At 46.5% G+C, this 22,971-nt stretch overlaps 1 protein-coding gene across 1 annotated transcript in view; it reads left to right on the forward strand.

The window, feature by feature from the left end:
- Positions 1-5,600: 5,600 nt before the first annotated feature.
- Positions 5,601-22,971, forward strand: part of CAPN7 (calpain 7) — a 47,063-nt gene continuing 29,692 nt past the window's right edge. The window contains exons 1-7 of the mRNA XM_081164530.1: positions 5,601-5,830; positions 9,401-9,509; positions 12,632-12,783; positions 13,443-13,510; positions 16,027-16,221; positions 18,549-18,635; positions 21,473-21,599. Coding sequence (XP_081020656.1) covers positions 5,729-5,830; positions 9,401-9,509; positions 12,632-12,783; positions 13,443-13,510; positions 16,027-16,221; positions 18,549-18,635; positions 21,473-21,599 — 840 coding nt within the window. The 5' untranslated portion in view covers positions 5,601-5,728. The remainder of the gene's footprint in view (positions 5,831-9,400; positions 9,510-12,631; positions 12,784-13,442; positions 13,511-16,026; positions 16,222-18,548; positions 18,636-21,472; positions 21,600-22,971) is intronic.

Below are 22,971 nucleotides of genomic sequence, written 5' to 3' on the forward strand. Positions count from 1 at the left end.
GAGCAGCGCACAGAAACGCCGTTTACCTTCCCGCCAGAGCGGAACCTATTTATCTACTTGCACTTTGACGTGCTTTCGAACTGCTAGGTTGGCAGGAGCAGGGACCGAGCAACGGAAGCTCACCCCATCACAGGGATTCGAACCACCAACCTTCTGATCGGCAAGTCCTAGGTTCTGTGGTTTAACCCACAGCGCCACCCGCTGCCCGTTGTAGATATTACTCCAAATTTATTATGCTATTTTTCTGATATACATATGACATGAGAAAACTTGGTATACTTATTTGTATAGCATTATTCTTGTTCACAAAACTCAATAAAAAGTTACTCTTATATATATATATATATATATATATATATATATATATATATATATATGCTTATATATATATATATATATATATATATATATATATATATATAACACAGGCCATCTCCAATCAACCACACCAGACCCAAACCCAGACCCTCTCCACAGATAAATTACAGACACCATCCAGTAGCCAAACCATAGTGGCACCTCCGGATGCTGCACCCCCCTGCAATCCCTACACAGATCTGGCTGGCACAGGGCACAAAACCACAGCTCGCCCCTATACACGAAGCCAAGCCAGAGCACAACTAAGTGCAGTACAGCCATCTTCTCAGAAAAACTCTTCACAAGGTCAAGAGGTCAAGACACGAAAGCTTTAGCAACTAATCCACACCTAATGACCCTCCTAAGTGGTACTCAGAATATCACTCAAGTAATCACTCAAGATATCCCTCAAGTAATTAATGAACAAAAGAAGAAAAGGCACATTAACCTAGGAACTTCCTATCTGCCCAGAACGTTGGAGGCTATACACCACACCCCCTCAACAGTATTTATAGGAACTCAAACACTGAGATCCTGCTCTGTTCTAGTAACAAGAAGCCGAAAGCACCAGCCTGAAGATGACGAGTGAGACCTCGTCGAAACGTCGCCTAGACACCCCAACTCTTACACGGGAAGACACCCGAAGACACCAAAACCTACATATATATATATATATATATATATATATATATGCTTTCGTAGATTTTCACGGGTACAGGAATGCAGGTTTTGTTGTCTTCGGGTGTCTTCCCGTGTAAGAGTTGGGGTGTCTAGGCGACGTTTCGACGAGGTCTCACTCGTCATCTTCAGGCTGGTGCTTTCGGCTTCTTGTTACTGGAACAGAGCAGGATCTCAGTGTTTGAGTTCCTATAAATACTGTTGAGGGGGTGTGGTGTATAGCCTCCAACGTTCTGGGCAGAGAGGAAGTTCCTAGGTTAATGTGCCTTTTCTTCTTTTGTTCATTAATTACTTGAGGGATATCTTGAGTGATTACTTGAGTGATATTTTGGGTACCACTTAGGAGGGTCATTAGGTGTGGATTAGTTGCTAAAGCTTTCGTGTCTTGACCTCTTGACCTTGTAAAGAGTTTTTCTGAGAAGATGGCTGTACTGCACTTAGTTGTGCTCTGGCTTGGCTTCGTGTATAGGGGCGAGCTGTGGTTTTGTGCCCTGTGCCAGCCAGATCTGTGTAGGGATTGCAGGGGGGTGCAGCATCCGGAGGTGCCACTATGGTTTGGCTACTGGATGGTGTCTGTAATTTATCTGTGGAGAGGGTCTGGGTTTGGGTCTGGTGTGGTTGATTGGAGATGGCGTTCTGTGTGCCTCTGGTTCTGGTGTCGGTTTTTGTGGGGAGGGCTAATTTCCAGATGTCTGGCAGGCGGGACGTGTCGTCACGCTTGTTCATGTTGTGAGGGTGTTTCTCTATCTCGATGGCTTCCATGATTATTCTCTTGTGGTGATGTTCCATGTTAAAGAGCAATTTGGAATCTGCAAAATTAATTTCGTGTCCTGTTTCTTTCATGTGTTGGTAAAGAGAGGAAGTTTTTTCTTCTTTTTTGACGGCATTCTTGTGTTCTGCGATACGTGCATTTATTCGTCTGTTTGTTTGTCCAATGTACGTGGCTGGGCAGACTTTGCAGGGTATTTCATAGACCCCTTGGTTTTCTAATTGGATTTTATCTTTGGGGTTTCTGAGGATATTGGCTATTTTTTGGTTGGTGCAAAAGGCTGTTTTGATATTGTGTTTATGGAGGATTTTGCTAATTTTATCTGTAGTGCCCTTGATATAAGGAAGGAGGGCCATGCCATTGTTTTCTTCTGTGTCTTGGTTTTTGGGGGGTGTTTCTTTTTGGATTAGCTTCGTAACCCTGTTTTGCTGGTATCCGTTGGCGATTAACACATTTGAGAGATTCTGTAACTCAGTTGTCAAGTGGTCTTTGTCAGCCAGGCGTTTGGTTCTGGAGATGAGAAAATCTACGAAAGCAAATATCTCACCTCTACGGGGAGGAAACCTTCCAGCTGACAAGAACCTACGAGAAACTAGAAATCCGAAGAGCCACCATCTTATGTGATCTCTTGTTCCTACGCAACTGCCGAGACAACAACTTAATTCCCACATGCTTCCAACTTAAATTCCACTCTAAAACCCCAGCTACCGAAAGGATCCTGAAACGAACTGAACTATCTCTAATCAGAAATGAACTACATAAGAAAAGATACCTACTAAACCAAACCAACAAAGATCTGCTCACTCTTCACCTCAAACTCTGTAACAAAATCCACCCTGCACTCTGGGACAAATGCAAACAACTAGCCGTTTGGAGAGCTGAAACTGAGTCCTCACGTAAGACGGACACACACACCAACAAACTCCACAAACTAGAGAAACGCCAGAAGCCCAGCCACCCTCCACAACAACCCATGAAACAAACAGTACATAACATATCAGACAGGATCCTCACCTCAACCGAAACCAAAGTACTCTCCAAAGGTTTCAACTTTGCAGTCGCCCCGAGACGCATCCCCACGGAAAACATCATATGCGGAGTCGAAGCTAGCCTAACCAAAATCAACCCAGATGAAGCCAATAAAATCAGACTTGAAGTCACCAACATCCTCTGCTCCAGCAAACCACCCAGAAGCAATTTACACAAAGAAGAACAGAAAGCACTCACCAACCTGAGGAAAGACAACAACATAATCATTCTCCCAGCAGACAAAGGTAATGCCACTGTTGTGATGAACACATCGGACTACCAAGCAAAACTATCAAATCTACTCCAAGACCCTACCTACCAACCTATAAAAACAGATCCCACCACCTATCTGGAAAAAACCACCAAATCCAAAATGAAAGCCTCTCCTATCAGTGAAGAAATCCAGCTAAGAATCATCCCCAGAGAAAAATCATCCAGATGCCCCAAACTCTACGGTCTCCCCAAGATACACAAAGAAGGAACACCACTCAGACCAATAGTCAGCTCCATAGGCTCACCTCTACAAAATCTCGCTAAATTTCTCGCTAAGCAACTTCAGCCCTATGCAGAATCTATCGCTTCACACGTTACAAACTCCTTCCAGTTCATAGAAACAATAAAGAAGCAAAACCTACATCCCGATGACCTACTTGTGAGCTTCGATGTTGTATCTCTCTTCACACAAGTGCCCATTAATGAAGCCTTGACAGCCATTCAAAACAAATACAATCCCCCCGAATACATCCTGGACCTGACCAACCACTGCCTAACCAACACGTACTTCATCCACAATGGACAAAGATACAAACAGATAGAAGGAGCACCTATGGGATCACCCCTCTCACCGGTCATAGCAAATCTGTACATGGAACACTTTGAAACCAATGCTTTAGACAAGTCAGAACACAAACCCAAACTTTGGCTCAGATATGTTGACGACACCTTTGTAATTTGGCCACACGGGAAGGAAAAACTAGATAGCTTCCTCACACATCTCAACAGCCTACACCCCAAAATACAATTCACTATGGAAATAGAAGCCAACAACCAACTTCCCTTCCTTGACGTCCTAATCTACAAAAAACCTGATGGCTCCCTAGGACACACTATCTACCGGGAAAAAACACACACCAACCGCTACTTACATGCACAATCACACCACCACCCTGCACAAATAAACTCCGTAGCCAAGACTCTCATCTCCAGAACCAAACGCCTGGCTGACAAAGACCACTTGACAACTGAGTTACAGAATCTCTCAAATGTGTTAATCGCCAACGGATACCAGCAAAACAGGGTTACGAAGCTAATCCAAAAAGAAACACCCCCAAAAAACCAAGACACAGAAGAAAACAATGGCATGGCCCTCCTTCCTTATATCAAGGGCACTACAGATAAAATTAGCAAAATCCTCCATAAACACAATATCAAAACAGCCTTTTGCACCAACCAAAAAATAGCCAATATCCTCAGAAACCCCAAAGATAAAATCCAATTAGAAAACCAAGGGGTCTATGAAATACCCTGCAAAGTCTGCCCAGCCACGTACATTGGACAAACAAACAGACGAATAAATGCACGTATCGCAGAACACAAGAATGCCGTCAAAAAAGAAGAAAAAACTTCCTCTCTTTACCAACACATGAAAGAAACAGGACACGAAATTAATTTTGCAGATTCCAAATTGCTCTTTAACATGGAACATCACCACAAGAGAATAATCATGGAAGCCATCGAGATAGAGAAACACCCTCACAACATGAACAAGCGTGACGACACGTCCCGCCTGCCAGACATCTGGAAATTAGCCCTCCCCACAAAAACCGAAAAAAGCGCTATGTCTCGTTGCTGGTCTCTGTTTTTTCTGTGTGTAGTACCGGAGGTGCTTTAGTCACGTACGCAGAACCGCTTACGATCAATGGTTTATTTATTTATTATTTTTTATTATTTTATTTTATATACCCTGTACCCGTGAAAATCTACGAAAGCATATATATATATATATATATATATGCAGGTTTTGGTGTCTTCGGGTGTCTTCCCGTGTAAGAGTTGGGGTGTCTAGGCGACGTTTCGACGAGGTCTCACTCGTCATCTTCAGGCTGGTGCTTTCGGCTTCTTGTTACTGGAACAGAGCAGGATCTCAGTGTTTGAGTTCCTATAAATACTGTTGAGGGGGTGTGGTGTATAGCCTGCTCTGTTCCAGTAACAAGAAGCCGAAAGCACCAGCCTGAAGATGACGAGTGAGACCTCGTCGAAACGTCGCCTAGACACCCCAACTCTTACACGGGAAGACACCCGAAGACACCAAAACCTGCATTCCTGTACCCGTGAAAATCTACGAAAGCATATATATATATATATATATATATATATATATATATATATGTAATAAAAAGTCAATCACAGGAACACTTTTTTAAAAAACCGAAGAACAACCTGGATTTCCCCACAGAATCTCAGAATCATAGGGTTGGGAGATCATCTAGGGAAAAAGGCACCTCAACTCGGTCACACCTGACAGCTCCAACCAACAGATAGATAACTCTATTGAGCCTTTTTCCGCCTTCGAGTCCCCAGATTCCCTTGAACTACAACTCCCATCGTCCCTGATTTCTGCCCGGTCCAGCAAAGCATGATGGGAGTTGTAGTCCAACGGGCACACCTGGGACCCTAAGATTGCGCTCCTATCTCTCTCCAGCGAGAGGTGGAGGGGAGGGAGGAGCGTTCTCCCGTATTGCGCAGGCGCATTGCGACGTCGACGCCTCCGCCACAGGGGCTGCCGGGAAGTCCCTTCCTGAGCGGGAGGCCATAGGCGGAGACGTCGGGGGGCTGCCGTGACGTCAGCGAATAAGGAAAGGAGCGCGCTGAGGCGTCTGCTGCCCGGACCCGGCCATGGAAGCGGCGGAGCTGGAGCAGGAGGCGGTGAAGTTCGCGCAGATGGCGGTGCAGCGGGACCAGCGGGGCCACTACCACGAAGCGGCCTTTTACTACAAGGTGCCGGGGGAGCGGGGTCCTGGGGGCGGGGGAGAAAATGGGGGTGCCACCCATGGGCGTAGCCAAGGGGGGCAATAAAAATACAAACCACATAAGGTTCTGCCCCCCCCAACAAAAGGCCCTCCCTCCCTAGCAAAATGCCTGCCCCCCTAACAAAAGGCCTGCCCTCCCTAGCAAAATGCCTGCCCCCCCTAACAAAAGGCCTGCCCTCCCTAGCAAAATGCCTGCCCCCCTAACAAAAGGACTGCCCCCCCAGCAGAAGGCTTGCACCCCAACAAAACGACTGCCACCCCCCAGCAAAAGGCTTGCACCCCTAACCAAAGGCCTGGCCCCCCTAACAAAAGGCCTGCCCCCTAGCAAAAGGCCTGGCCCCCCTAACAAAAGGCCTGCCCCCTAGCAAAAGGCTTGCCCCCCCAACAAAAGCCTTACCCCCCCTAACAAAAGGCCTGCCAACCCCAACAAAAGGCCTCCCCCTCCCCAAACAAGAGGCCTGGCTATGCCCATGTTGCCACCTGTCCTGTACAATATAGAAATTTTAGTGTAAAATGCTTCATCCTTTATTGATAAAGTTTTCTTCTGTATTTCAGGTTCCCTCTCTCTCTATCTCTGTGCCAAGTTAGGGATCCTCTCCAACTGACTGTGTTTGAAAGGGTGTGTGAAAGGTTAAACTCCGGGTCAATGTTAGAAACCGAGATATGAAAGCTAGGAGCTACTGTATTTTTTGCTCTATAAGACTCACTTTTTCCCTCCTAAAAAGTAAGGGGAAATGTGTGTGCGTCTTATGGAGCGAATGTAGGCTGCACAGCTATCACAGAAGCTAGAACAACAAGAGGGAGTGCTGCTTTCACTGCGCAGCGATCCCTTTTGCTGTTCTGACTTCTGAGATTCAGAATATTTTTTTTCTTGTTTTCCTCCTCCAAAAACTAGGTGCGTCTTGTGGTCTGGTGCGTCTGACAGAGCGAAAAATACGGTAAATGGCACCATAAACCTAAGTTGTGGGGGCAACAACAGAATGCCTAGGCGTGTTTTTTTATAACAGGAATACAAAGCTGAAAATGAATGAACTGCAGCTAAAATGCTGTGTTTGTTTTTCACGTGGTCCAGTCCTTCCCTTGCCCATCCCCCTAATATTCTTAAGAGGGTCTCTTCTCCGGTCTTCAGAGAGTAGCTGGAAGTGGGGAGGCAGAAAAAGGTCCTCCTTTCCTTCCACGCTGCAGTTTTAATCTGAAACCTTAGGCACAGTACTGTGCCCAGAGCTCAGAAACTGCTTTCGCTAAGGAAATTCCCTGTCGCAAAATACGCCTAGAACAATGGGAGTTTTGAACGCTGCTCTGGGTAGCCAATAACAAATAGATTTACAAATTCATGTGCATAGGAACCAACTTCTTGGGGCTGAAGTCCCTTCACCCCCCTCCCAGTAAAATATTTGAGGGGGCGTTCCCCCCAAAAGTTGATGTGCGTTACCATTCAAATGGTGAGCATGTACCGTGTCATGTGGTCACTTATGTGGGGTGGGGCTTGCCAGCCCCCCTGTATTCAAGTTGGCACCTCTCTTCATGCGTGTGACAAATTCCACAGGCCAGCCTGTTAGGCTGCAGTAGATTGTAATGAATTGATTTTGAAGTCACATCAGCACCAGCTGAAAGAGAGAGAAAATTGCCTCCCGACCGCCCTGCCCTGTCCGGTATTTTGCCAGGCAAAGGTGGCAGCCCTAAATGTCTCCCAGCTCTGTGCTTCTCCGAAGCTCAGCTAATTTGAGTGCGAAAACAGGGGTGTACCCCAACACTGGCAACGGAGGCTTCTCTGTGGCACCTCAAAAGGCTGTCACTTTTTGCACCCCATTTCTGTAGGTTTATGGAATGTGCTGGGTGGAGTGACAAGAGCTGTATCCTCTGGACTCTGATAATCTTTGGTAAGATGGCACCCTGAGCAAGGCCAAAATTAGGCATCCCCGAATGGGTATTTTCAGGAATCTTCTCAACTTTGCACCCCCTCGGCTCCATTGCAACCAGAAGGTCACTCTGGAATTTTACACGCACATACCTACCAATGAATTTGTAAATTTGTTTGTGCTTTGCTACTCAGAGCTGAAATATATGACCTTTCACACAACCTGTACAGCAATACATACAGGTCAGGGCAAAAATAATAATAATCTGATGAGGAGACGAGCTTTGCTCCACATGTCAAATTTGGTTGTTCTTATATTGCAGGTATCAAATGCCACAAATATTTTGAAAATGCAGCTTGACTTGCCGTCAAGACCATATCAAGGGGTGTGGTTATAATTCTGCAAACTTAATTCCAGTCATACTTGATTTTACATTGTCTGCAGTGTACAGTTGTTTCATAACCAATGATCTTCCACCTTTTCCCATGTGCCTAGATTTTTCTGTGACTAACTTTGATTGTAAGCTAATTGCTTCTGTTCAATAAAAACGACAAAAATTGTTTGTAGTGTCTGGATACTCTAGCTGTGCAGGAAAGGTCTGGTTGGCTTTGGCTGGAGCTAAAGTATTTCAGGCATACAAAGTGGAGGTCTATAATTTTGGCTGCTCTCCAAGGTCTCAGGTAGAGGGATTTCCCAGTCCTCCTTCCTGAGATGCTGTGAATTGAATATGGGAGCTTCCAAGTGCAATATCTGGGCTCCACCACTCCTGCAAAATTAGAATTGTAGAGCTGGAACGGACTCCCCTGCGTTGCAGGAATCATTTGCCCATTGTGAGGCTCAATTTAACCCACGACCCTGAGATTAAGAGTCTCATGCTCTACTGTCTGGGGCATAGTTAAAAGATATTTGTGAACGCTAGATGTTGCGGGTCAAAACGTTAGCATGAGTGACTCAGGTGCAAGCCTGTGAGGACGAAAGGGCCTCTTGCATGAACTGTGATGCTTGCACTGGTGTTAAATGTATGTAGAAATGGTGTTTGTTTACAGTGACTTCCACTTTTGGGAGGGGATCTTGTGGGAAAGAAAATACATAATTCCGTGCGCATGTTCTTAAACCTTTAAGTATGGAGTGATTGCGTAGCTCTTGTGAAGTTAACCCAGCATGCTGGGGGAAATTTGGTAGGATCTTGTGCTCATAAAAGTACCTGAAAGAATGCTTTCTGTACTGTATAGACTTGCCTGTTCATGAAGATCTACCAGTTAGGGAGGTCCACTTGGAATGCGGGTGGCGCTGTGCTCTAAACCACTGAGCCTCTTGGGCTTGCCAATCAAAAGTTGGCGATTCAAATCCCCACAACAGGGTGAGCACCCGTTGCTCTGTCCCAGCTCCTGCCAACCTAGCAGTTTGAAAGCACGCCAGTGCAAGTAGATAAATAGGTACTGAGAAGGCATTTGTGCAAATGAGGTTATGCTTTCCCTGGCTTTTGAAACCTGAAAGAAATATTTTAAGGATCCAACCTGTTCTCTTCATTGTAATTTGTTTTAATTGACTTTAATATTGTCCTTTAATGTTGCCCTGGGGTCTTACGGTGAAGAAATCTAATAATAATATATTTGAGGGAGATAAGCTTTCTGGTTGCCTTGATTTTTAAACACTTGTGTTGTATTTTCTCTTCTCAGGAAGCTGCGCAGTCTTTGATTTATGCTGCAATGGCAGGATCCGTCTTGGAAAATATTCCAGAGAAAATAAGTGAATATTTGGAAAGAGTTCAAGCCCTGTACTCAGCAGGTTAGTAAAGACAAAACCTGAAAACTTTCTCTCTTCATTAGGAAATCAACAAGGCATGTTCTAGAAAAGATGTTATACCCAGTGTGGTGTAGTAACTTAGAGGTAACTGAGAAATTGTAGGGTTGGAAGGAACACCAAGGGTCATCTAGTCTAACCCCCTGCAATGCAGGAATCTCATCATATGTTCTCCCTATCTGAAACCATACCAGACCCTGTGTTGGACGCAGACCTGGGAGACCAGGGTTGAAGTTACCACTTGGCCATGAAGCTCTCTGTGTGATCATGGACCAGTCACTAATTCTTAACCTACCTTATAGGGTTGTTTGGAGGATAATAGGTTCTCCCTCCCCAGCAGAGACAGCCCTGGCGATCTTGCCACTCACAGGCGAGCGGACAGAGCATCGGGGCTGTGATCCCCTCAGCTGAACAGTTTCACAGAGCCCCCACCCCCCTGCCTGCTTGTGGGAGCCAGCACTAGTTGGGGGCTCCTTTAACTGCTCGACCGAGGCAAGGACAGCTGCAGACTCCTCAGTCGAGCAGTTTAAAGATGCAGGGGGAGGAACAAGCTGTTGGCTTCCTCCAGCGGACGCTAGTAGCAGAGGGACTCAGGCGCGGTGGCGGTTTCACCAGGGAGATACCGCTGAGTGAAACTGACATCGCAGTCTGCTCCTTATACCGGTCCTGGGCGAATATCGATATATTGCCCAGGCCTACCAAGAGGGATATCTTTGTTAGAATATTCCATTCCACCTTAGGGACAGGCATGAGACTGTTGTGTGTCACATGTCCGTTTACACTCCAGCACAGCTTGCTGGGAACTTCCGTTTGGGTATAGCTTTCGCTTTTTGCTGTCTTGCTTTGGACACGAAGGGGATCAGACGTGTTTTCCTTTTGTCCTGATGTATGCTGAACAAGGGATGTGGATGGTGCTGTGGGTAAAACCACAAAGCCTTGGACTTGCCGATCAGAAGGTCGGCGGTTCAAATCCCCACGACGGGGTGAGCTCCCGTTGTTCGGTCCCAGCTCCTACCAACCTAGCAGTTCGAAAGCACGTCAAAGTGCAAGTAGATAAATAGGTACCGCTATGGCGGGAAGGTAAGCAGCATTTCCATGCGCTGCTATGGTTCGCCAGAAGCAGCTTAGTCATGCTGGCCACATGACCCGGAAGCTGTACGTGTTACGGAAAAGGAGCAATGCGGCAACGAGCTGCAGCTGGCTGGAAAGCAAAACAGGATGTGAATGTTTGGGACTGTACCGTGGGAATGAAGGGGCAGTCTATTCACTGTGCTGAGCACCGGATGTTAGCTCAGAGTGTCATTTGACCTGTACTGGAAGTACAGGTGTGGAGTTTATCTCTCTGCTGTTGGAGTCTGATGAGAGCAGTCGCGTTTCTCTGTACTGCTGCAAAGACAGAAATAAAGACATGTAAATACATTTCTGTCTATGTCTTTCCCCTCCCTGGGGGAGGCAGGGAGGAGGGAAGAGTGGTGTGTTCTTCTCACGCTTGATGAGGATCGCCGATAGTGACCTAGCCTGTATCCTGCCGGGAGACGCAGACGGGGAGGTCAACAAGGAGCTCAAGCCGAGTGCCTGGAGAGTGGCCAGTTTCCTCTGATAAGGCTTGAGAATCCAACAATACGCCGGCTCCCTTGGCCAATAAAGTGAGATGAGCACCGCAACCCCAGAGTCGGTCACGACTGGACCTAACGGTCAGGGGTCCCTTTACCTTTATGCTGAATAAACTGCTTGTGAATATGCTTACACAACCTCTCCTTCCACTTCTGTTTGCGCGTTATCTCTGCTGAGTTGCGTGCCCCAGCTTCTGAAGCTGTGGGTCGCAGATGCTGCAACAAGGACTGGAGATCATCAGGCACACCGGCCGGTGGGCTAGAGCCAGCTGGGGGCCTGCCAATTGCCCCCGCTTCCTTGGTTGTATGCCAACAATCTTGTCGTTTGGACAACCCAGGACCTCCATACACACTGACCAGGCTTGTGCCCCAGGGAGGTCTATTCAGGGCTGCTAAGACAGTGGTTTGACTGCCCCCCAAGGCGCACTCCATTGTCTCTTGAGACAGATGCCAGCAACCATCGTGTACATAAAAGTACAGCCCTTCATTCCCTCTGCAAGGCTAGTGTTGTCCATGAACACCATTATTTTCAGAGCGGGGAGAAGGATGCAGCTCAGTGGTGGAACATCTTTTTCTCAGGAGGTCCCAAGTTCATTTCCAGCATCTCAGTGCAGGACCAGGAACATCCCCCTCTCAGAAATCCGGGAGAGCCATAGACAGTACCATCCTAGATGGACCCAATGAGGAAGGCAACTTCCTATGTTCTGATGGAAGCAGCACAGCACACAACCTGATCTGCACCTAAATACAGTGGTACTTCTGGTTAAGAACTTAATTCGTTCTGGAGGTCCGGTCCTAACCTGAAACCGTTCTTAACCCGAGGTACCACTTTAGCTAATGGGGCTTTGCGCTGCTGCCACACGATTTCTGTTCTCATCCTGAGGTATAGTTCTTAACCCGAGGTACTACTTCCGGGTTAGCGGAGTCTGTAACCCGAAGTGTTTGTAATCCGAGGTGTTTGTAACCTGATTGTAAGATGATGGTTTGGTTGCTCGAGAGCAAACAGGCAAGACTCGGACCTGTTTTTTCCAGGCTTTATTAGTAGTTCAAACTATTTACAGTGAAGAGCGTTGCAAGTTCATGTCTGGCTCACTCGCTAGCAGAATCTGGGAGTGGGCGGTCTTTGTACCTCCCCCAGCATAACAGCTGTGTGACCCCCAACCTTCTCCTCCTTTCCCTGCGCCTAAACCTACTGCGCAGAATGGGCGCTGGCAAAGGGGTCCTTCCCTCCCCTCTGGTTTGCTCAGGCTCGGTGTTGAGGCTCTCCCTAGCATCCCCTGCTCCCACCACTTCCTCTCCACTGGAGGCGGGGCTTTCCTCCTGGCCAGAGGAGGAGCTGCTTCGCAAGATCTTCAGGTGTTCCCTATAACACAACTGCACTTCCCTCTCTCGCCTCTGAGCTGATGGCAGTTCCCTGACACTGAGAGACCACTTTAACTATAATCACGAGTCAGGTTAAATAAGGGAAATGAATGGTTCTTCTTCCTACTCCAGTGCAAAGAGTCGACCCCTTGAAGTCAAAGCAGCAGCTGGACTTGGAGCGGGCCCGTTTCCTGGTTACGCAGGCTTTTGACGAAGACGAGAAAGGCAACGGCGAGGAAGCGATAGAGCTGTACACGGAAGCCGTGGAACTCTGCCTGAAAACGGTACGTTAAGCTACTAACTTAACTTGATGGGATTATGTCATGGCAAAGAACTCTTCCGATCGACACGCAATTGTGATTTTTGCCGCTGCCTGCTCTTGCGATTTGCTCCCCCCCGCATGAGGAAGGGGAGAGCTGAGCTGGCAAGAGTTAAAAGGGGCTGCAGGAATCGAGAGAAGCATTGGCTGGCTTCACGGTTTCCACCACATTGCGATTTTTGCATAACACCCACCCACACCCATCCCATGATTCGCAATGTATAGCCAGGCCAAAAATTATGAAGCCGATATAACGATATGGACTTCAAACCGGTTTTTGACAATATATTGGCCAGCCCTAGCAGAGTACTGAGGCTAAGAGGCAGTGGCTTAGCTTGAGTCTGTCTAATAGGTAGACTGAGCTCTTCTACCCAACAGGTCTTATTCTTTAAAGCTCTTCTCTAACTTCAGCTATTTGGCTGCATCCAAGTTGCCTTCATTTTATTGAGTGTTTGAGACAAAATAGTCTTGCGGAGAGGTTTTTTTGTCTGTTAGGAGGATTTGTGTCGTCATTCTGGATAGTATAAAAGGGAGGAATTGACATTTCCTACCCCCTGGCCTCTTTGTTTTTCTGTATGTAGATTGCTGGTTAGGCTTCTTAAACCCCCCTTTTTCATATTAAAGGCCAATGAAACTTCAGAAACAGCTCTCCAGGCGAAACTGAAGCAGCTGGCTCGGCAGGCACTGGACAGGTGAGTTTCTTGAAGTTTTGTATGAGCACATTGCGTGAAAACGCTGTTTCCTAAGTAGTAGTAGTAGTTGTTATTTATTGAATTTATATACCGACCTATACCTGCAGGTCTCTGTTGCATTTAAAAACCAACACACAAACAAACAGTTTTTCTGGCTGTCAGGTAGCTTTTAAAGGTATGGGAAGCCTTGCTGGAGAAAAAGCTTGCAACTTTATCGACACTGCAATAGCATTTCACTCCTTGAAATGTTCGCTGCCTGCAGATACTGTGTTTTGCATTCCTTTTCCAAAAAACTTTTTATTTATACTTTTCAAATTTATACATTTCATTAATTTTACAATTATTTTAACAATTCAAAGTTTGACTTCCTTCCCCTTCTTTCTGTGGTTCCTTAAATTCATTTTTTAATATCTTCTGCATATTCAAATTCATGTTTGCATTACTTGTTAATTTTAATAAAGAACTTAGTGCAAATCCGTAAGAGTCTAAAGCAAAATCCACACGGCTACCTTCTGAAATGCCATTTGCTGTGGTGTTTGTATTTTTGTTTGAATATCGACAGTAAGTAGTGTGTTTTTTAATGTTTCCAAATAAAATGTTTCTTTATTAGATTTATTTCCTACCCTTCCACCCAAAGGGAGCCCAGGGCAGCAACCAACAAGCAACAAAGCAATAAAAACATTTAAAACAATTTAAAACATTACAGATGCAAACAAAATTGTGACTGACATCAGATAGAAAAGGGGTGAGCTGTGTCCAATATGAGTGCTGTATAAAGTCCTTTAATTCCAATATATATATATATATATATATATATATATATATATATATATATATATATATATGAAAAGTGTGTTTCTAATCAGATTTTGTTTTAATAAACTGGGGTTATATAAATTGAGAGGGTTGTATCCAGCAAAGTTGTACTCAGAATAGACTTGTTGAAATGAATGAACCAACATTACTCGTGTCCATTAATTTAAGTGGGCCTGCTCTGAGCATTGGATACAACACAATATATTTTGAAATTCCATATATTGGTCAGCACTGCTGATATCAGCAATCATTTGTTTCTTTCATTTACGAATCGCTGCCCAGAAGGCCTCCCCAATGGATTTACAATATAGCAATGTGTCTAAAATAGCTGCATATATTAAAACAGGTTTTAAAAGTAGTTATGAGTATAAAAACAGTTTCTAAAAAACAGTGCATACATAAAACATGTTTGTTCATATGTTTTATTAGTTATGCATCCTTCACTGTAACATCCTAGGATGGGTTGCAGCATTAAAAGCTGTGTAAAACTTTATCCCAAGTGTGCTAAAGGTTTTAGAAGGCTTCTCGAAAGCGGAATATCCTTAGCAAGAAAGCTAATGGAGAAGGCACCTATCTGATATGCAGTGGGAGGGAGTTCCAAAGGCCAAATTTCAACATTGTTTAGAATAGACTTCCTGATAGGATGGCATCCACGAGATGCCCTCTCTTGCAAAAAACAATGATCAGTTGTGTATTTAGAGAACGAGCCGTGTAGATACAGTTATTCTCTTTGGTCATCTACGGTGAATGGGAGCTGCTTCCAGGCAACTATGCAGTGAATTTTTTTTTACAAAAACCAGTTCTTCCCTCTTAGTTTAGGCCAGTGATGCCTTGCATAGATAATTGTGAGTGTGGATTTGTTTGCATCGCACTTGTGTTGGTATAAGAGCTTGGACCATCAAGGATGACTGTTTAAATGAAGGAAATCCTGAAGCATATTCTGATTATCTGTGTACTGTATTTAGAATAATGGAATAGCTGTTTTCAGCTAAATTTCTGGCTGTACACGAATCTCTAGCAAGACAACGCAACAAGAAATTTGCTAAATAAATGGTTACATGATTCCTGTTAGTATGCACAAAATTTTCAGGTTTTCTTTTTAGTTGAAAGAACTGTCTTGAGTGGTTTCTATGTTAGATTGCATATGCTGTTCTTGCTGTACAGGAATCCTTGGGCTGTATGAAACAAAGGTTTTATGGACGTTAAACATGTAGAATATACGAGAAGCCTAAGAATGCAAATACCATATTTTTCGCTTTATAAGACTCACGAGACCATAAGACGCACCTAGTTTTTGGAGGAGGAAAACAAGAAAAAAATATTCTGAATCTCAGAAGCCAGAACAGCAAGAGGGATCACTGCGCAGTGAAAGCAGCAATCCGTCTTGCTGTTCTGGCTTCTGGGATAGCTGCGCAGCCTGCATTCGCTCCATAAGACGCACACACATTTTCCCTTACTTTTTAGGAGGGAAAAAGTGAGTCATAGAGCAAAAAATACAGTACGTAAGAAATATGCAGTCACTCTTGCCTTGTTTGTTTTTTAATCATTCGTTCTCACAAAAGCAATTAATATTTTTTGCATTTTTACATAGCAAAATGAGTAGCATATGATTGGTGGCATTTATAGGAGGATTCACAATGTACTGCCACCAATGAAATAAAAACTCTTGATGCGTCTAAAATGCAAACTCTCTATTTTAGAGCTGAAGCGCTGAAGGATTCAAAGCCGTCTCAGAAAGACAAGCCGGTCCCAGCGAAACCAAATCAGCAAGCCAGGACTTACTTTCCATTAGGGCCTGATTTTTCCTTGAACGATAAGCCACAGGCAGTCAGAGCTGTGCAGGCCAGTGAACCTCAAGGTCAGCGATACACCGCGGAGGAGATTGAGGTGCTCAGGTAAGGAAAGGGAACGGTTTTCCAGGCTTGTTGAAAATGGGTTGCCTCATTTAGACTGCAGTCGGGTGCACACTTAAACCAGGGAGCCCGTCCCACTGAACACAGTGAGGCTTACTTCTGAGCAAGCATGCATGGGATTGTTGAAAGCACCAGATTGTTGAAAGCACCAGATGTGATGATTCTGTTGGGATGCGTCTGGGGAGACGGGGGCTTTTGGCAGGCCCCCAGCTGGCTCCAGCCACCGGCCAGCAGCCAGGCGAACTCCAGATCTCGGAACAGCATCAATCAGCCTCAGAAGCCTTCAGAAGCTTAAGCACACAAGCCAGCAGAGATAAGAACTCTTTGCAATGGAAGTGGCGGACAGAGACATGTGTAAGCATTATTTACAGGGACGCGGGTGGCGCTGTGGGTTAAACCACAGAGCCTAGGACTTGCCAATCAGAAGGTTGGCGGTTCGAATCCCGGTGACGGGGTGAGCTCCCGTTGCTCGGTCCCTGCTCCTGCGAACCTAGCAGTTCGAAAGCACATCAAAGTGCAAGTAGATACCGTATTTTCCGCCCTATAGGACACACCTTTTCCCCTCCAAAAATGAAGGGGAAATGTGTGTGCGTCCTATGGGGCGAATGCAGGCTTTCGCTGAAGCCTGGAGAGCGAGAGGGGTCGGTGCGCACCGACCCCTCTCGCTCTCCAGGCTTCAGGAGAGCCCCACCGCCAGACCCACAAGCCCTCCGCCAGCCTTCTAACCAAGTCGGGGGACAGCGGGAAAGGCGCGCTGCGCCTCCCCGCTGTCCCCCGACTTGGTTGGAAGGCTGGTGGGGGGGGGGAGAAGCCTGCTCCTCCCCGTCGCCAGCCCCGCAAACTGGGGGACAGCGGGAGGCGCAGCGCGCCTTTCCCGCTGTCCCCCAACTTGGTTAGAAGGCTGGTGGGGGGGGGAAAACCTGCTCCTCCCTGTCGCCAGCCCCGCAAACTGGGGGACAGTGGGAGGCACAGCGCGCCTTTCCCGCTGTCCCCCGACTTGGTTAGAAGGCTGGCGGAGGGCTTCCCCCTCCTCCAGCCCCGCAAGCTCCCAGAGCCATGCCAAAGCTGCACGCAGCTTCTGCATCGCTCTGGGTCCTGTTCTGGGGGCCCCCGCCTGGGGGAGGGGAAAATAATTTTTTCCCCCTTTATTCCCCCCCCCCCCAAATCTAGGTGCGTCCTATGGGCCGGTGCGTCCTATAGGGCGAAAAATACGGTAAATAGGTACCACTCTGGTGGGAAGGTAAACGGCATTTCCGTGCGCTGCTCTGTTTCGCCAGAAGCGGCTTAGTCATGCTGGCCACATGATCCGGAAGCTGTACACCAGCTCCCTCGGCCAGTAAAGCGGGATGAGCGCCGCAACCCCAGAGTTGGCCACGACTGGACCTAATGGTCAGGGGTCCCTTTACCTTTTTATTCAGCATAGTTCAGGAACAAAGGGAAAACATGTCTGCTTCCCTTCGTGTCCAAGCAAAACAGCAGCATAGCAAAAGCAATATACAACAGAAGTTCCCAGCAGACTATGCTGAAGTAAACCGACATGTGACTTACAACAACTCCACATATCTGTTCCTCTTAAGGCGGAATGGAACATTAATATCCTAACAGATACAACAACAGCAAATGTTGCACGGCTCTTAAATATCAAGAAGGCGTGCCGACTTTATCGTGGAGTTTATGCCAATGATCAAGCAACGTGTAATTCTAATCCCATTTCCCTTCGGGATGCAAATGTACTAAGGCTAACAGCAGGATATTTAGCTGATAAATGTATCCATATATTTTGGCGCGGAATAGCATTGCTGCTAAAGGAGATACATTTTTGCCGCCACCACTCCTGCTGCCCTTTTAAAACAAGCCAACACAAATAGGACTTTGTACATCTTTGGAGGAAGTCAGGGGAAGGCTACAGTAGTAACTTCCTGCCTGGCAGGCAAGCTTCAAAGAGATGGAGCCCCCTGGTGGTCTGGGGAAGCAGTGTCTATTTTAAGACGCTGTGTTTGCACCACACTGACCTCCCCACGTCTTTATCTAACTCAGCCAGCCATTTCTGCTTTGAACCTTTGGTGGCCAGACATTCAGGGCTAATGACCATGTGAACAAAGCTTTTAATGCAAAACTGAAGGGGGAAATTTGCTGGCTCTTTAAAACGAGACCATCCACTGCGTCTTGCTCCCGTTCCCATACTAAAAATACCAAAGGCATTAAGCAGGCAGGTATACGTCAGCTGTTCATTTAGAGGCTGGCAGGGTGGGAAACAAGTGCATTTGAATAGCATTGTGTTCCTGACATCTTGCATCCTGTTTTCATAGGAAGACATCAAAGATCAATGGCATTGAGTACGTCCCTTTCATGAGCGTTGACCTCAGAGAGCGTTTCGCTTTTCCAGTACCTTTCTCGTAAGTGAATATAAGCTGCCTAGCTATGGACTCGCCGAAATGCTTTCTCATTCCTTATTATTCTTAAGAATTGTCTCTTGGGAACAATGTTCAGGTGCTTCCTTGAAAGGGCGGTGTGAAAAGTAAGCTGTTGCCGCCTGCTCATCGTAGGTGAATTCATTCAACTATACACGCTATAGAAATAGTCTTGACATCTGCAGTACCCCTGTTAAATTTTTGAACACTGCCACTGTTAGGAAAAATGCTTACAGGCCATTCAACTTCAGATTAAGGAACCTTGAAGCACCGACAAATGTTAGGGAGGCTGCAAAATAGTGGGCACCTCTTTGTACTTGTGGTTTTACATGCTTTTAGAAAGGGACATCTGTAATAGACTAAATGCAATAAATTAATGGGCTTCTTGAACCCTGACTGATCAGTGCAGTGGAAGCTGGAAGAAAACTTTATTTTATATGTACATATATTCTTTATTGAAAGATAATTATAATAATAATTAATAATATTTTATTTGTACCCCGCCCTCCCCGGCTGGAGCTGGGCTCAGAGCGGCTAACATCATATAAATAACACAGTATACATAAAAACAGGCATCAATTACCGTATTTTTCGCTCTATAACACGCACCCGACCATAACACGCACGTAGTTTTTAGAGGAGGAAAATCCGTAGGCATGCCACCTGTAGGCATTCCCTCCATAACACGCACAGACATTTCCCCTTACTTTTTAGGAGGAAAAAAGTGAGTGTTATGGTGCAAAAAATACGGTAATTAAAATATGTCTTAAAATTAATTCAGACAAATTATAATCTGCACAAATGGCAGTTATCAGGTTAAGACTGAGAGCGGTTAATACTTGCCAGGACCAGCTGTTTTCACTGATCATATAAGGACCTGTGAACAGGCTGGGAGGCCTCCTTCATGCTTGTTCTTATACAAAGGAAAATAGGTCAGACTGCACCCTGGCCAAAGATAAAAAGTACATAATTGCAAGTGCACAGAGTAAGATAAGACACAAAAAAATAAGAAAAGAAAGAATACTACCCATGTAGAAAACAAAATACAACAAAAACAAAAATTGTATACATTTCCCAAAAAAGTTGTAATTAATCAGACCATAACCTAATATGGTATTTATAAAAGCGAAGAAAGCTTTATTTTTAACTTGTAAGACTCCAGAGGTCTGCATGCTCCTGTTATTAGTATCTTCCAGAGTTTTAACTGTTTCACACTGACTTAGGATTGTAGAATCATGAAAGAGTTAAGTGGGCAACTTTTCCAAAGCTTTTTTTCAAAATGGTCTCTGTGGTCTTTGTGGTCTCTGAAGTGCATCTCTTCTTACTCTCTTACGCTGCTGGAAGTAACTCATGAGCCCCACAGCCCTAATGCTAAGGAGGCTTGAGAGGTGTTCAGATTTAAAGGAAGTGTGGCAGGGGAAACATGTACACATTTGAGTCTGGAAGTCAATCTCAAAAAGTAATTGCCGATGAATATTTGCTCCATATTAAAAAGATAAAATTGCATGATCACATATTACAATCCATAAAAGCCACAATCTAAGACATAACAATATTCTGACAGTTGAGTGATACTGGCAAAACAAAACAGTATGAAGATATAAAAAAGCAGCAAAGAATGAAAGATTAAAAGCAGATTGTAAAGCAACTATTGCTAAGAAAGAGCTATTTTATATTGTGGCTTTCTGGAACCGAAGCGGAGTAGACTCGTTTGTAAGGAGCCTAGGAAATAAACTCAAATACAGATTGATTGCCGGGATCTGCATATATTACAAGGAGATTGCTTTGGTTGTTGGTCATGAGGCCTAAGTAGTCTTCACAGCGGTAAATATTGGGGAAAGCAGGGTATAATGCAGCGGGTGGCGCTGTGGTCTAAACCACTGAGCCTCTTGGGCTTGCTGATCAGAAGGTCGGCGGTTCGAATCCCCGCGACGGGTTGAGCTCCCGTTGCTCTGCCAACCAGCTTTGCCAACCTAGCAGTTCGAAAGCACGCCAGTGCAAGTAGATAAATAGGTACCACTATGGCGGGAAGGTAAACAGTGTTCCTTTGCGCCAGAAGCAGTTTAGTCCTTCTGGCCCCAAGACCTGGAAAGTTGTCTGTGGACAAACGCTGGCTCCCTCTGCCTGAAAGCGAGATGAATGCCACAACCCCATAGTCACCTTTGACTGGACTTAACAGTCCAGGAGTCCTTTACTTTTTGCCTTAATTCAGTGTAGGAGGCCAAGCAAGGCTGATCATGAACTGGAGGCTGGAGTTCCAGGTTTGGGGAACTGAGACCCCAAAGGGAGCAAGAACAATTAGGAGGGAGGCTTAGGTGGTCTTTAGGATCTGCATAAGGTAAAGGTAAAGGGACCCCTGACCATTAGGTCCAGTCGTGACTGACTCTGGGGTTGCGGTGCTCATCTTGCTTTATTGGCCGAGGGAGCTGGCGTTTGTCCGCAGACAGCTTCTGGGTCATGTGGCCAGCATGACAAAGCCGCGAACCAGAGCAGCGCACGGAAACGCCGTTTACCTTCCCGCCGGAGAGGTACCTATTTATCTGCTTGCACTTTAACGTGCTTTCGAACTGCTAGGTTGGCAGGAGCAGGGACCGAGCAATGGGAGCTCACCCCGTCGTGGGGATTTGAACAGTGACCTTCTGATCGGCAAGTCCTAGGCTCTGTGGTTTAACTCACAGCACCACCCGCGTCCCTGAGGATCTGCACAGGTGGGCAGAAGACCTTTTGGGTATTATAATGTGTGATAAAATGATTTTACCAGCTCATGGATTTCATACTTAGCAGTGACTTTTGGTTTGGGGTGGGGATTGCTTTGATTGCAGAGATAGATGTGGCAAGCTGCCGTTGTCTCCCAAGCAGAAGGCAATGTTTTCCCGCTGGGTGCGGCCTGATGAGATAACAAACAGCCCCACCATGATCTACACAGTGTCGAGCTTCAGCATAAAACAGGTAAGGAGGATCTGACACAGTTGGCTATCTTCAAATAAGAGAAACAAAGCAAGGCGGCAGAAGCTGACACTTTCACAGTCTGCAGAGAGAGCTTTCGCTTTTGATGTTCTTTCATACACTGTTCCCTTCCTGTGAGCAATGTTCAGAAGCCCCACACTACCAGAAAGTATTAATTATGTGTCAGAGCCCTAATTCAGGAATCGGAAGGGCCATTTCATTTGCAGGCTGTAAGTGCTCCTGCCAGCCTTGCAGTTTGAAAGCACGTCAAAGTGCAAGTAGATAAATAGGTACCACTCCAGCGGGAAGGTAAACGGCGTTTCCGTGTGCTGCTCTGGTTCGCCAGAAGCGGCTTAGTCATGCTGGCCACATGACCCGGAAGCTGTATGCCGGCTCCCTCGGCCAGTAAAGCGAGATGAGCGCCGTAACCCCAGAGTCGGCCATGACTGGACCTAATGGTCAGGGTTCCCTTTACCTTTACCTTTAACATGGGTAGTATTGACCTCCAACTCCCATTAGTCCTGAGCAGCTTAGCCAGTGGTCAGCCAGGGTGGGAGTTCGAGTTCATTCACATTTGGAGGGCTGCAGGTTCCCTAGCCCTGCTCTGCTGCAGTTGGAGAAGGTGTGTTTAGAGCAGTGTTTCCCAAACGTTTTTGGGCAACGGCACACCTGTTTACCGGAAAAAAATCTCGCGGCACACCACCATTAAAGCCCCGCCCCGTGACGTCAGCGCGCAGCGTCACGCCGGGAGGGACGCACAAAAGTGAAAGTTTTTTCCCTCCCCCTTGCCGGGGTGGGAGGAGGCAGCAGAGCGAGGGACTGAGGGACGGCGGCAGCTGAGGCGGCCACCCCTCGACGCCGTCCCAAAAGCCGCCAAAAAGCCCTAAAAAAAGAGGAGCAGCACAAAAAACACACCACACACGGGGGGCATGTTCTAATTCGCTTCTAACTCCGGGTTAGAGCGCAGCACGTGGAGGATGGGTGGGGAAAGAGAGAGGAGGCGCACTGATAGAACGCCAGGCACGGGGGCCGCCAGGGAGAGCCAGCGCGCGCCCCACCCCGGACGCTCGTGGCCACCGCCATCCCTCCCTCGCAGGGAAGGCGGGATTAGAGCAAGCGCCCGGGCAGCAAGAAGCGCGCGCGCGCCGGCCCTGCCCTGGATCCCTCAGAACCGCCAGTCTCTGGGAAAGTGGGCGTGGCTTCAGAACTCTCAGGCAGCAGCACCCGCCGCCCGGCAAGGCTTCCCATTGGGAGGCGCGAATGCTTTAGTGGGCGGGGATTGGTGCAAATATAGGCAGGGCGGGCTGAGAGGAGGAGCCGCCGCCGAGGAGCAGCGACACCAGCAGCGTTTCCTCTCCCCCCTCCCCTCCCGTGT

The sequence above is a fragment of the Podarcis bocagei genome, assembly GCF_964188305.1.
Source record: "Podarcis bocagei genome assembly, chromosome: 12".
Taxonomy (NCBI): Eukaryota; Metazoa; Chordata; class Lepidosauria; order Squamata; family Lacertidae; genus Podarcis; species Podarcis bocagei.